The sequence below is a fragment of the Pelodiscus sinensis genome, chromosome 5 (assembly GCF_052426305.1).
Source record: "Pelodiscus sinensis isolate ZL-2025 chromosome 5, ASM5242630v1, whole genome shotgun sequence".
Classification (NCBI taxonomy): Eukaryota; Metazoa; Chordata; order Testudines; family Trionychidae; genus Pelodiscus; species Pelodiscus sinensis.
Window position 1 is genome coordinate 66,439,400 of NC_143056.1, and position 12,190 is coordinate 66,451,589.

General features: G+C 41.0%; 1 protein-coding gene across 2 annotated transcripts in view; it reads right to left on the minus strand.

Moving 5' to 3' along the window:
- UBR1 (ubiquitin protein ligase E3 component n-recognin 1) overlaps positions 1-12,190 on the minus strand; it is a 125,890-nt gene that overhangs the window by 84,630 nt on the left and 29,070 nt on the right. For both annotated transcript variants that reach the window (XM_075927249.2, XM_006135407.5), the window contains exons 7-10: positions 6,918-6,980; positions 5,919-6,042; positions 2,963-3,070; positions 1,754-1,842 (exon numbers count right to left, since the gene is read on the minus strand). In XM_075927249.2, coding sequence (XP_075783364.2) covers positions 1,754-1,842; positions 2,963-3,070; positions 5,919-6,042; positions 6,918-6,980 — 384 coding nt within the window. The remainder of the gene's footprint in view (positions 1-1,753; positions 1,843-2,962; positions 3,071-5,918; positions 6,043-6,917; positions 6,981-12,190) is intronic.

The following is a 12,190-nucleotide window of genomic DNA, read 5'->3' on the forward strand; positions in this document are numbered from 1 at the left end:
GTCGCTGACCCATAGGAAAGTCAGCTGGGGCCACACAAGTGAGATGCAAAAAGAACAACTCCTCCAAAATGCCAACAAGCCTCACTAATGTGGCCCCAACTGTGCTTGTGGTAGCAAGGTACATGGTACTTGGGAAGGGTGTTATTTGGTACTGGGGCAGGGTGCCAGTGAGGACAGGGTTCTGCAGCAGGGGACAAGGTACCAGTGGGAACAGGGAGTCCCTAGCACGTGCTTTCCCCCGGGACTCCTACCCTCTCTTCCCCCGCAGAGGAGGGACGCTCCAGTGAGCACCTTCGCTGGGACTCCTCCCCCCTTTTCCCCCGCAGAGGAGGGACACTCCAGTGAGCACCTTCGCTGGGGACTCCAACCCCCTCCACTACCCTTCCCCCCCAGGAGGGAAGCCCCTGAGCACTTCTTCTACACCTTCTTCCCCTTCTCTCCTCCCCCCCGCCCCTGTGCAGCAAGTCCCTGGCATGCCACAGACCTGGGTTGTGGTGCCGCACTGGCTGTTTGGGGGAGGGGGAACAGCCAGCACACTTCCTGAAACCCCAGAAGTGGTGCGCAGCTACCGGACTTCCTTCCATCCTGAGGGAAGCCGGCACTACTTCCATTGTTGCTGGAGGTAGATAGTAGGGCTTCTTGGGGGTGAGGGGAAATGGGGGGGGACCCAAACACCTCGCGATTGACTGGTCGAGCCCTCCCTATCGACGGGTTGGTGATCGACAGGTTGGCGACCACAGCTTAGATAAAGTGGCACAGGTTTCCCAAAGTTGGCCTGCAGCCCACTTTCAGAAATACTCTGATAAAGAATAAGTTACACATGTATCTCGATAAGGTTTTGTTAAACATTATTTAAAATCCTGCATTTCAAATTGAGAACATCTACACTGTATTTCTGTACAAACTGCAAGTTACCTTATAATTGATATCAGTACTGATGTGGGAAAAAAGAAAGCTTTCTGAAATTAGGTCTGTGAACATGTAAAATATTTATAAAGGACCATCAGTAGATGGTTTTATGGGATTATCAAGTAAATATACATTTAAAGAGGGCATAAACATAAGGGCTGTGTCTACACTGGCATGAATTTCCGGAAATGCTTAAAACAGAATAGTTTTCGTTATAAGTATTTCCGGAAAAGAGCGTCTACATTGGCCACAGATGCTTTTCTGGAAAAGCCCTTTTTCCGGAAAAGCATCTGTGGCCAATGTAGACGGGCTTTTCCGGAAAAGAGCCCCGATCGTCATTTTCGCTATCGGGGCTTTTTTCTGGAAAAGACTACTGGGCTGTCTACACCGGCCCTTTTCCGGAACAGTGTTCCGGAATAAGGACTTATGCCCGAGCGGGAGCAGCGTAGCTTTTCCGGAATAGCGGCTGATTTTGTACAGTAGAGCGTCACTGCTTTTCCGGAAATTCAAGGGCCAGTGTAGACAGCTCGCAGCTTATTCCGGAAAAGCGGCTGATTTTCCGGAATAAGTGGCTCAGTGTAGACACAGCCAAGATGTACTCTGAAAAACATGTACTCTGAAAAACCATTTCATTTTCTCATAAATATCTTCCTCGATATATTTTAAAAGTTAAAATATATTGTCAATTATAAAGGTAAAATACATGGAAGCACAAACAAGAAGATTTACGAATGATAACCAATACAAGATTTCATCCATAATTTTTGTTCTCCAGTTTTTTCGTGGTGAAATCACTTGTTTAAAATGTCTCACAATACGTAAGAAAATATAAACATCTAATTACCTTCACAAATTCAACAGCAAAAAGTTTTTTGTACTCCATTTCCATGAAAAAACTGCTGAAGATAAGTTCATGAAGGATCTTCCTTGCCCCTATGAAAATAATAATAATGTTTTACTTACACTCCACTAAACTTTTTGGTTTTGTACAGGAAAGGAGCAGGTAGAAAAAGAAAGAAATTCCAAGTAATTAGAAGTAGTAAGAATTTATGTATATATACACATATAATCAACCCATTGGCAAATTGCCTTTCTATTATTCATTTTAGCAACATTAATTAAGCATATGGTAGATACAGGAACCCACTTGTCGACCCGGTAAGCTCAACTTCCTTTTAACTTTTACACTGTGGCTCCTTGGCTTTCAAGGAGCAGTCTACATGCAATTTTTGTACCAATTATGACTATATATAATTAAAAATAAGCCAATATGTTATAAGCACCTATATACCTGTGTAACTGCATCCACACAACAGGATTACAACTATATTAGTTTTTAACAAATAGTTCAATCAGTATAAGAATTTATATGCAGACAAGCTCTAAAAACCAGACTCAACCAAGACAGGTGTGTTACTCTTAAACAGTGACGTCAAGAAAGCTTAACAAGTCCTCTTGGACATTTTGCAGTTTTACTGAGTTTGGAAACAGGAGGCATGTTTTAGTTCTGTAGGGTTTGCTTCTCCATTTGTGTAGTTTCTGATAGTCTTGCTCTGGGCTCTCAAATCCTTTATGCCGTCATGTGTACTATTCTCTTCTCAGATAGATACTTTCTATTCTGGTTATTTTGTATAGAATATTCTACCATTCTCTGTAATGTAGGTGTATCTTCCTTTTGCCCTTCACTTAGCCATTATAGTATGTATATAAAGAGTAATACTTATGGCACTGTATTTGAAATATTACCAGACCTTCCATTTTGTAACATTTTACATTTGAAAGCTGAGAATAGGTTTTCAGAGTCACATTACATTCCCAGAATAGATCCTCCACAATATGCAAATTTGAAAGGAATGCATAGGAGGCAGACAAGCACCAAAAACATCAATCTTTCTGAAACTTCAGCTATCATAGAATTAAGAGCTAAAATTAAAAAGAGTTAACTTTATATTACCATGGTTTCAACTTCGGGGCAATTATTTAAGTTAGTAAATTTCACAAATATATTAAAGTGGATTTCCACTTGTGTGCAGATTGACTTACATAAACCCACCTTTATGAAGTTTTGCATCCCAAAGCATCAACATGCTTATGAAGCAGGGCTTTTCAGAGCCAGCTTCCTCTTCGAGGCATATTTGACAGAAGATCTGGCGGAAGTCACCTATAGAGAGAAGTACATTAGTTTGTGAGTTGTCACTAAATAATCAAGGGGTCCACTCAACAAAACACAAAAGTCTGTTTAAGAGATAATTTCATACAAAAGTTGCTTCTGGATTCTGATCTTAAAAACAAAATCATAGCTCACCAACTAACCTTAATACTTCTACACAAGTATGATCTCAGCATAACTTGTTGCTCTGCAGAATAACTTCCCTAATTTTTATAGAATAGAATTACTTATGACAGACTCCACCGGACTGTGGAGGGCTGATGTTTCACTTGCAAGGGGGTCAAGGCAGCCTTGCATAGCAAATTCTAGATAAGATCTGAACACAGTTGGGCAGGCCAGGTTGGGATGTGACTTGATCTATTCCAGCCTCTACCCAGGGTACTCTTTAGGGATGTGAAAGTGTAATCATATACCTGGTTAACAGATAAGCCTGGGCTCACTGGTGAACGTTCACGGTTACACGCAGACTCCTGGTACACGCACACTGGCTACCAAGGAACCACCCCCCCCCCCACGCTATTACCTCCATATCAAAGGAGGCAGCATTCCAGGGAGCAGTCAGGAGCTGGTATGAGTGGGAAACTGGCTTGTGCATACTGGCTCCCCAGGCCTGCCGCCCCACGTGTAACCAGGTAGCCACTGAATTTTTCAGCTGTTACACTATTACTTAATTAAATACATTTAACATCCCTAGTACTCATACAACAGTGGGTTTCATAGGCTTTGTGTAAGATTCCAAAATGCAATCTTTTATTTCTTTAAAGCTACTGACAAACAAATTATTTTCAGAAGTGTTCTTTGAGATGAATGTATGAGAGCCTTTTTTCAAAAGGCAGAAAAACACTGGTGAAAGAACTTGGTTATTTAATTAAGAAATGAGCCCTTACATTAGAGATTTCTTATGTGCAATCATGAAGCAAAAAGCTTTTGGTGATTTGAAGCAACTTAATAAGGACTAAACACAGCACCCATTTCTCAAAGAAGAGAAAGAGGCCTGAGAATGGATTTATTGTTTTATTTTCTAAATTTGGAAAAATAACAAGTCTGGAGTGGACCTGTGAGAGTCTCTTGTTAATACAGTCAGCCTGTGGACCTCAGAGATGAGAATCTAACCATTGTCCTTTTGAAAAATCTTGAAAAGAAACCCATTATTAGGACTGCAGACTTCTACTTCTGCAGCAAGTCACTTTAAAGATCACTTCTCCACATACACTTCATATAAAAGTGAAGTTTGGAACTTTTCCCAAAGAATCATGTTGCTCAACTACTGCAAAATCCTTAGACAACTCAGTCCATCATAGTGCAATAATGGTGAACAGAAATTGATTATATTGGCGGAGGGATGTTTTACAAATCCACCACTAGTTCTATGTAAAGCATCACACAGACAGGAAAGTCACCTAAACAGTCTTCGTGAAATGAATGGGTGGGGAGAAATGACACCATAACAGTTTGACAGGTAATGTGATGAAAAGATAGACCTATTGATGAGCGATTCCTTGTTGCCAAGTATGATCATCTTCCATGGGAGTTGTGGACCCTCAGGTGGCTGATAAGGCCGATCTTCGAACCACAAAGTTCTATTATAATGAAGACAGATGTTTCCAGGTACAGCAGGAAGCTGATGACCATGACTAGAAGCCAATCTCCCCTTTCCCCTGAGCTTCTTCTCTTCCTCAGGTTGTCAGCGGGCAAATTCAAAATGCAGGGAGCCATTTCGTAGGACTTGTCTCCATTTTGAGTGATTCTGGGTGAGTGTCTCCCAAATGTCAGTGTCAATGTTGCACTTGAAGTTATCCTTTAGCAAGTCCTCATAATACTTCCATTGTCCTCCCACATTACAATATCCTTCTTCCAGCTGAGAAAATAAGATCTGTTTTGGGAAGCGATGGTCTGCCATCCAAACAATTTGACCAGTCCAGTAAAGTTGCTGATGGATGATCATTGCTTCAATAATGGTGGCCTTTGCTTCTTCTAGAACCCTGATGTTAGTGTGCCTGTCTTACCATTTGATCTTCAAGATCTTGCAGAGGCAGCGTTGGTGATACCTCTCAAGGATTTTCAAGTGAAGTTTGTAGACTGTCCAGGTTTCTGACCAATACAATAGTGTTGGAAGAACGACGGCTTGATAGACAAGAAGCTTGGTGTCTGTTTGAATTTTGTGCTCTTCAAAAATCCTGTGCCATAAATGAGCAAAGGCTGTACTGGCACAGCTCAGACGATGTTGGATTTCTACATCAATATCAACTTTGGATGACAGTCAACTTCCAAAGTAGGGAAAATGATTGACATTCTCTAGTGATTCTGAGTTGATTTTAACAGATGGGGCATAGTATCTCATTTGGAGAGGGTTGATGGAGCACTTTGGTCTTCTTGATGTTGAGGGTAAAACCAACACATGCATAAGCATCAGCAAACACATTCAAGATAAGTTGAAGATCTCTCTCAGAGTGGGCAAAAAAGGCATTATCAGCATACTGAAGTTTCATGACAGATATGGTGGAAATCTTACTCTTTGCTTTCAGCCTGTTAAGCCTAAACAGTTTTCCATCCATTCTGCAGATTATTTCAACACCAGTTGGGAACTTCCCAGTAATTAGGTAAAAGTGGATAGCAATAAAGACTGTGAACATAGTTGGGGTGATGATATAGCCCTGTTTTATTCCTTGATAGATATATTATTGCGGGGGAGAAGGAAGAAATGGATAATTTATTTTAAGGGAAGAAAGAAGTGGGAGTATTTTAAACATGTATTGCTGCCCAAGAGACATTTTTTAAAGGCATTTATTGCTCAAGTTTTGGCAGCCCATTACTGGAACAAAGTAAATGATATGCTTACTTGAATAGCTCATGAGTTTGTTCAACCAGGAACCAAGGCGCAAGGCAAATTTCTGATGAGCCATAACATCAGCATGCAGAACCTCCACGTGAAGCGGCCGTTGGGAGACATTCTCAGAGTGCCTCTATAAGAGAAGTAAAAACAAGAAAACAAAGCTTGAAGGAGAGAAGACCTAGAAGTTCTCATTCTTCCTAGCCTTTTCACGTGCCCTCCTCTTGTTTAAGCAATTTTTTTTTTTTTTTTTTTGCTGCAGACACTTAATGCAGCTGGCTCCTGATTTCTAACTTGGCCAAAGATGGTAGGATAAATTCAAAACCATGAGATTGAAAGGAAGATTATTTAAAAACCTGCATATATAAGTTGAACTCCTCTAATCCAGACTTCCCTAGTCTTGTAACACCCTGGTTCAGCATCATTGGTGTCCCCCTGGATGCTCCAAGTGGGGAAAAACCAGTAGGCTGGGGCTAGGATTGTTGCTGAACTAGGAAAGACCGGAGCCCCATGGAGTGTGTGAAATCCCTGATCAGCCAGTGTCTGGAGCAGCCAAAGTGCAGCGTCCCAGGCAAGAGTAGCAAAGCTCTGGGAAGGGAGATGGGGTGAGAGCAACCCTGGTGGCTGAGCAAAAGCCCTAGCACAAACAGCAGCTGAGCCCCAGGGGCTGGTGGTTGGGAGTAGAGGGGCAAGCACTGACTTCCTCTGGGCCGGCAAATTCCCTGGTTGGGGATTGGTCAGGTCCCAAAAGTGCCAGACCAGGGAGCTTCAGCTTATTAAATTATAAAGATTACATAACAAAAATACAGACAAATTGAATGAGGTAATAGCTTTTTGTCAGGACCAAATTGTATTGTTGAAAGAGATAAGATTTTGTGCTTTCATACACCCTTTCTAATATCCTGGGACCAACACCGCTACAACATCCCTGCAAATAATAAAAGTACATTAAAAAAAATACAAAGAGCACCAAAAATTAAGTGAGGAATAAAAATTTGAGGAAGTTACCTTGATGTCTTCCTTTGCTTCCTGACACGATACATACGATCCCTCTTTAACAGCCCTACGACCCTATTTAAACCATAAAATATTAAATGAGAGATTACTATTGAAAAAAACAACAATTAAAAATTAAATTAAAAGATGACATTTCAGCCAGGTCCCTGTTAAGTGACATTATTCAAAATAAGCAGGCAGCACAAAGTAGGTATAGGTAACAGGTGTCTGAACTCCAATTAATTTTATATAAAAATTACTATAAAAAACAACTCATGCAAAATTGATAGCTAGAGATACAACAATTAAATAGATGGAATTATTAAGTAATTGTTTCTCATGCAACTAATTCATGGAAACCAAAATTAAAAGATGGAATTAATGATACAGGCTATTCATGGGGACTATCTTAAGGGATATGACTCTCACTATTTTAGTGACAGGAGTTCTTCTAATGCACTAGGTAATGCCTCAAAATCAACAATTTTCTTCTTCAAAATAAAGAAAATATTTAAGTAACTAACAATCAACACATAAAATAAGTATATAAAAATGACAAGACTAAAACACAACTTAATCAGCAATGAACAGACAAATGAATTAAGCAAATGAATATTAAAGTATTAATACTTAAATCAATTTGTAATTATTTAAGTAATTCTAAAATGTAAGAAAAATCACAACAAAAACTGTTTAGATATTGTCAAACTACTATAATAGAAGAATAGCTATGAAAATCAAGGCATTAAATATATCAATGGGTATTAGGGATGTAAATGATTAAGTAAATTGCTCCAGTACAAGCTGGAGCAGCTCCCCACCTGCCCGAGGCAGGGGGCTACTCCAGCCCCACAGAACCCATCACAGGCAGGGGCTGCTCCAAACTGGAGTATCTGCTGTCCTTAGCACCCCACAGTCCCCACTCCCACCGCTAGAGTACCCCCCTCTCAAAGCAACTTGTGGCCAGGTGAGAAGCACCTCTCTGTGGCTGCTGCCGCTCCAGCAGACTCAGCTCTGGGAGGAGTGCATGTCCTACAGCTGGGGAAGGTCCAGCTTCATTTGCCTCCTGCACTCCTCAGCTAGATTGAGGAATGGAGCAAACTGTGCACTTTCGTCTCACTTTCTGAGGAAGGGGAACAACCTTGCTATAAGTTACAAGAGGAAGCTGCATACCAAATTTGGTGGCCCTCGCTCTTACCATTTAGGAGGAGTTCTTGAACAAACAGACGTGTAGAAAGACAAGCTTGCTCACTCAGACAAACTCTCTCAAATATATAGTAGACTGAATAGGATTGGTTCCAGTACTGACCCCTGGGGGGCAACATTAGTTACTTCTCTCCATTATCAAAATATTTATTCCTATCCTCTGTTTCGTATCTTTTAACCACTTATCAATCCACAAAAGGACCTTCCTTCTTATCCCATGACAGCATATTCTGCTTTATCCTAAGTGGAGCACAAGATCGGATACAAGAGGCGAATAGCTTAATCATTCAGCAATTACAACCATAGTGTGATTAAATAGAATATCCTTGGGAGGCAGGGGAGCGATGGGGAGGAAGGAGAGGAAACACCAAAGAAACCTACCAGAATAGCATTTAACTTCAAAAAGGGGAAACTGCACAAAAAATGAGGAGGTAAGGTAAAATTAAAAATAAAAGTCACAGGAGTGAAATGTGAAGGAGTTATTTTAAAAATATCCTAGAGAATGAAAAAGTATGAATCCAAAACTTTACAAAAATAGTACCAAAAAAATCCCACCATGGCTAAACAACAATATAAGAGAAGTGGTTGGAGGCAAAAAGGTATCCTAAATAAAATATTGATATGGAAAACAGAACATAGCTGTTACACTTATCTTGCCTGAGGTGAAATATAATTAGCCAGAAAAAAAAGAATATGAAATCAACTATCAAGAGACACAAATTAAGAGCAATTTTTTAAAAATAAGTCAGTAGAAGTAGAAAGCCTCTAAACAATAAATGGGGACCCTGGATAATCAAGGAGCATTTCAGGAAGACAAGACCCAGATAGAGAAACTAAATTAATTCTATGCATCAGACTTCACTGAAAACTATATGAAGAAGATTCCCACACCTGAACCATTCTTTTAGATGATGCAGTCAGGGGCCTCTCTGCCCATGCTTTATGAAAATGGGCTTATGAATATGAATATTCATAACTCAAAGACAATTTAGGCAAAATGCATCAAGTAATATATCATTTTTAAGGTTACGATCTGCTGAATGTGTATGTTCTATTTTTATCCATACAAAAAATCCTCATCATTCGTGGTGGCTGTGTTACTGGCACCACTGAGCATGGAAAAATTTGTGAATACTGGGGGCTGTGGCTCCCACCCCTATGGCGAGCTCCCCACAGCTCCCAAACTCACTGAGGGGAACTTACTGCAACCACTGGGAGCTGCAGTGAGATACCCTCAGCTTCCAGGCCTCCTGAACTCACCGAGGCTTCCAGCAGAGAGTCTTTGTAAAAGATTGTTTGCGTGTGAAAGTAGTATGTGTGTGTTGAGATAAAGGTGCAAAGGTTATTGCTCAGAACCAGATGGCCGAAGGAGGGGTGAGCGTAGGCAAAAACTAGACGACCTGGTGTCAAAGAAAAACCATCCACAACCATCGATGTGTGTACCCTTACTCACAAGATGATTGGATATTGGCAGATTGACAGCCTTAAAGCGGAGCTAGCACCCCTGAAAGACGACTGATTACAGGATGAGCTTTGGAAAATGTTTTGGGAACACTGACACCAAAAAGATAACACTCCGGTCACAGGCTGACACAGCGAAATCCATAGACTTCAACTGAGAAAAGGATTATAAAAGCAGAGTGCTTTGCTATCGAACTTTGGGTTCGTTTTGCCACTAACTCCAGGAGCATCAGATTGATCGACCGACAGAGCCCAGCTCCCCCTCTGTGATCAATCTGGCTGGCCACTAGATTGATCCAGACTCTGGACTGGTAACTATATCATCATCTGGTGGGACTGTGTGTGTGTATGGTATTTGTGTGTGAAAGATTGAAAAGCATATGCAACTGTTGTAGTCTCAAATGTGGCGTACTGCCTTTTCCCTTATAAAAGATCTCACATGCTGTGTTTAAGCATAACAAGAGTGCTCTATTTCGAAATAAGTGCTGTGTAGATGCTCCCAATTTCGACACAAGCTATTTTGAAATAAGCTATGCAATTGACATAGCTCAATTTTTGTAGCAGTGTAGGTGCACCTTAAGAAGCATTTCTTTATTTCTGCCTTTATGCCTCTTGAAGGTAAGATAATATTCACATAGTTATAAAGATCTGTTAACTCACAGCGTAGGGAAAAGGATAATAAAGCCAATTAAAACATCTCAGCATTTAGCTGATGGTAACTTGGCCTAAAAATGAGGCCTGTGTTAGGCTTTAAATACAATAATACATTATTCAAGTATGAGCGCTCTCACTGCATATCACCTTATAACGTCTCAGGAAAAGAATAGTAAAATTGCATAAATATGAGCCAAAAAAATCAGACCCTTTGTCCCATCTCTTGTGTGGTACATAAAGTCCATTTAATATAGTGCGCTAGGACCTCAGAGATAGAAATCTACTTGGTACAAATAACCAGTCTCTGGACAACCTTACCAACTTGAATTAAAATATCAAGTTAAAAACAAACAAACAATGCATTGGCATTATCATGTAAGACAGGAACAAATGGGTGCAACAAAATAGAAGAACTGGACTTCTGCAAATTATTTCATCCAGAAGCAGTGTCAGTTTTCATCCTAGCAGAAAGCAAACTCATCCTGAACTCTCTTCTTCCAAATCAGATCCTTTGCCTGAATAATTGATTTCTTAAGAGTATGTCTACACTACTATGGTAAGTCCGCCTAAGATACAATTCTCCATATTTAGCATAACTGGAATTGTCAAAGCCTAGGTCGACTTACTGCAGTGTCTATATCACTCGGCATGGAAAGGAGAACCACTCCCATTGACTTACCTTATTCTTCTTGTTCTGGTGGAGTCAACCAGAGAGAGGCCTGTCATTGATTTAGTGGGTGTTCACCAGGCCCGCTAAATTGACTCCCACTGATTGATCACAGCAGTGTTGCTCTCTATTAAGTGTAGACATTTTCTTAATCAGACGGCAGGAATATTTAGAGAGCAATATGCTTAGCAGCTCTCTCAATGGAGTCTGGAGCAACAGTGACATGAAGGGTCTAGTCAAGGGCTGGGCTAGGCTAGAGGCTGTCAGCGAGCCAAATCTGGCCCACCTAGGAGTTTCACTTGGCCCACAGCAGCTCTCATTCCATCCCCTAATGCATTTCCTGGGAAATGCACAAGCCCTTTCAATGCCTTCCCAGAAGCTACCAGGTAATGCATTAGCAGTGGGCCAGGGGCTGCAAGCTCTTTCAACTGCTTCTATTTAAAAGGGCTTGTGCCTTCCCCACAGCTGCTAAGGCACAAGCTCTTTAAACAGAAGCAGCTGAAAGAGCTCACAGCTCCTGGCCCTGCTGCTAATGCATTGCCTGTGAGCCACCAGGGAAGCACAAGTTCTTTCAATGCCCACTATTTAAAGGGCTTGTGCCTTCCCAGCAGCTGCCAGGCAACACGTTAGCAACAGGGCCAGGAGCTGCAAGCCCTTTCCATTGCTTCTATTTAAAGGGCTTGCACCTGCCAGGAAGCTGCTACCACATTGCCTGGCAGCCACCTGGAAGGCGTAAGCCCTTTAAATAGCAGGAGTTGAAAGGGCTTGTAGATATGGCCCTGCTGCTAACGCGTTTTCTGGGAGCTGCTGGGGGAGACATGAACCCTTTCAACTCCTGCTATTTGAAGGCCCTGCTCTTTCTGTGGCAAACAGTGACCACTTTGGAAATTTGTGAATTCCCCTTCCCTCCCAAAAAATAAATTATTGCCCATCCTTGGTCTAGTCCCAAATCCCAGAGAAAATAAATTACAAGAATGGGCTCTAACATGGCCCTTCCACATTGTAGAATTTGATACAAAATGGAAAGCAAGCAAGCAACAAGTTGCTGTAAATATACTGCCATTTAAGCAAACTAGTTTTCCCTGTTACATTTTGAGTAGTAAATGCCACAATTCCTAGTGCACTGTTAAAAGGATACTCCAGTAAGGTTAGACCTAATATTTAGGTTTATCATTAGAAATAACCTTGTATATACACTAAGAGAAAAAAAAGTAGTACTAATTTTTAAAATTATTATGGAACCATTTTTGGAAAACAATCTTCTGTTGTATATGCAGCTCAAGCAACATAGCACTGT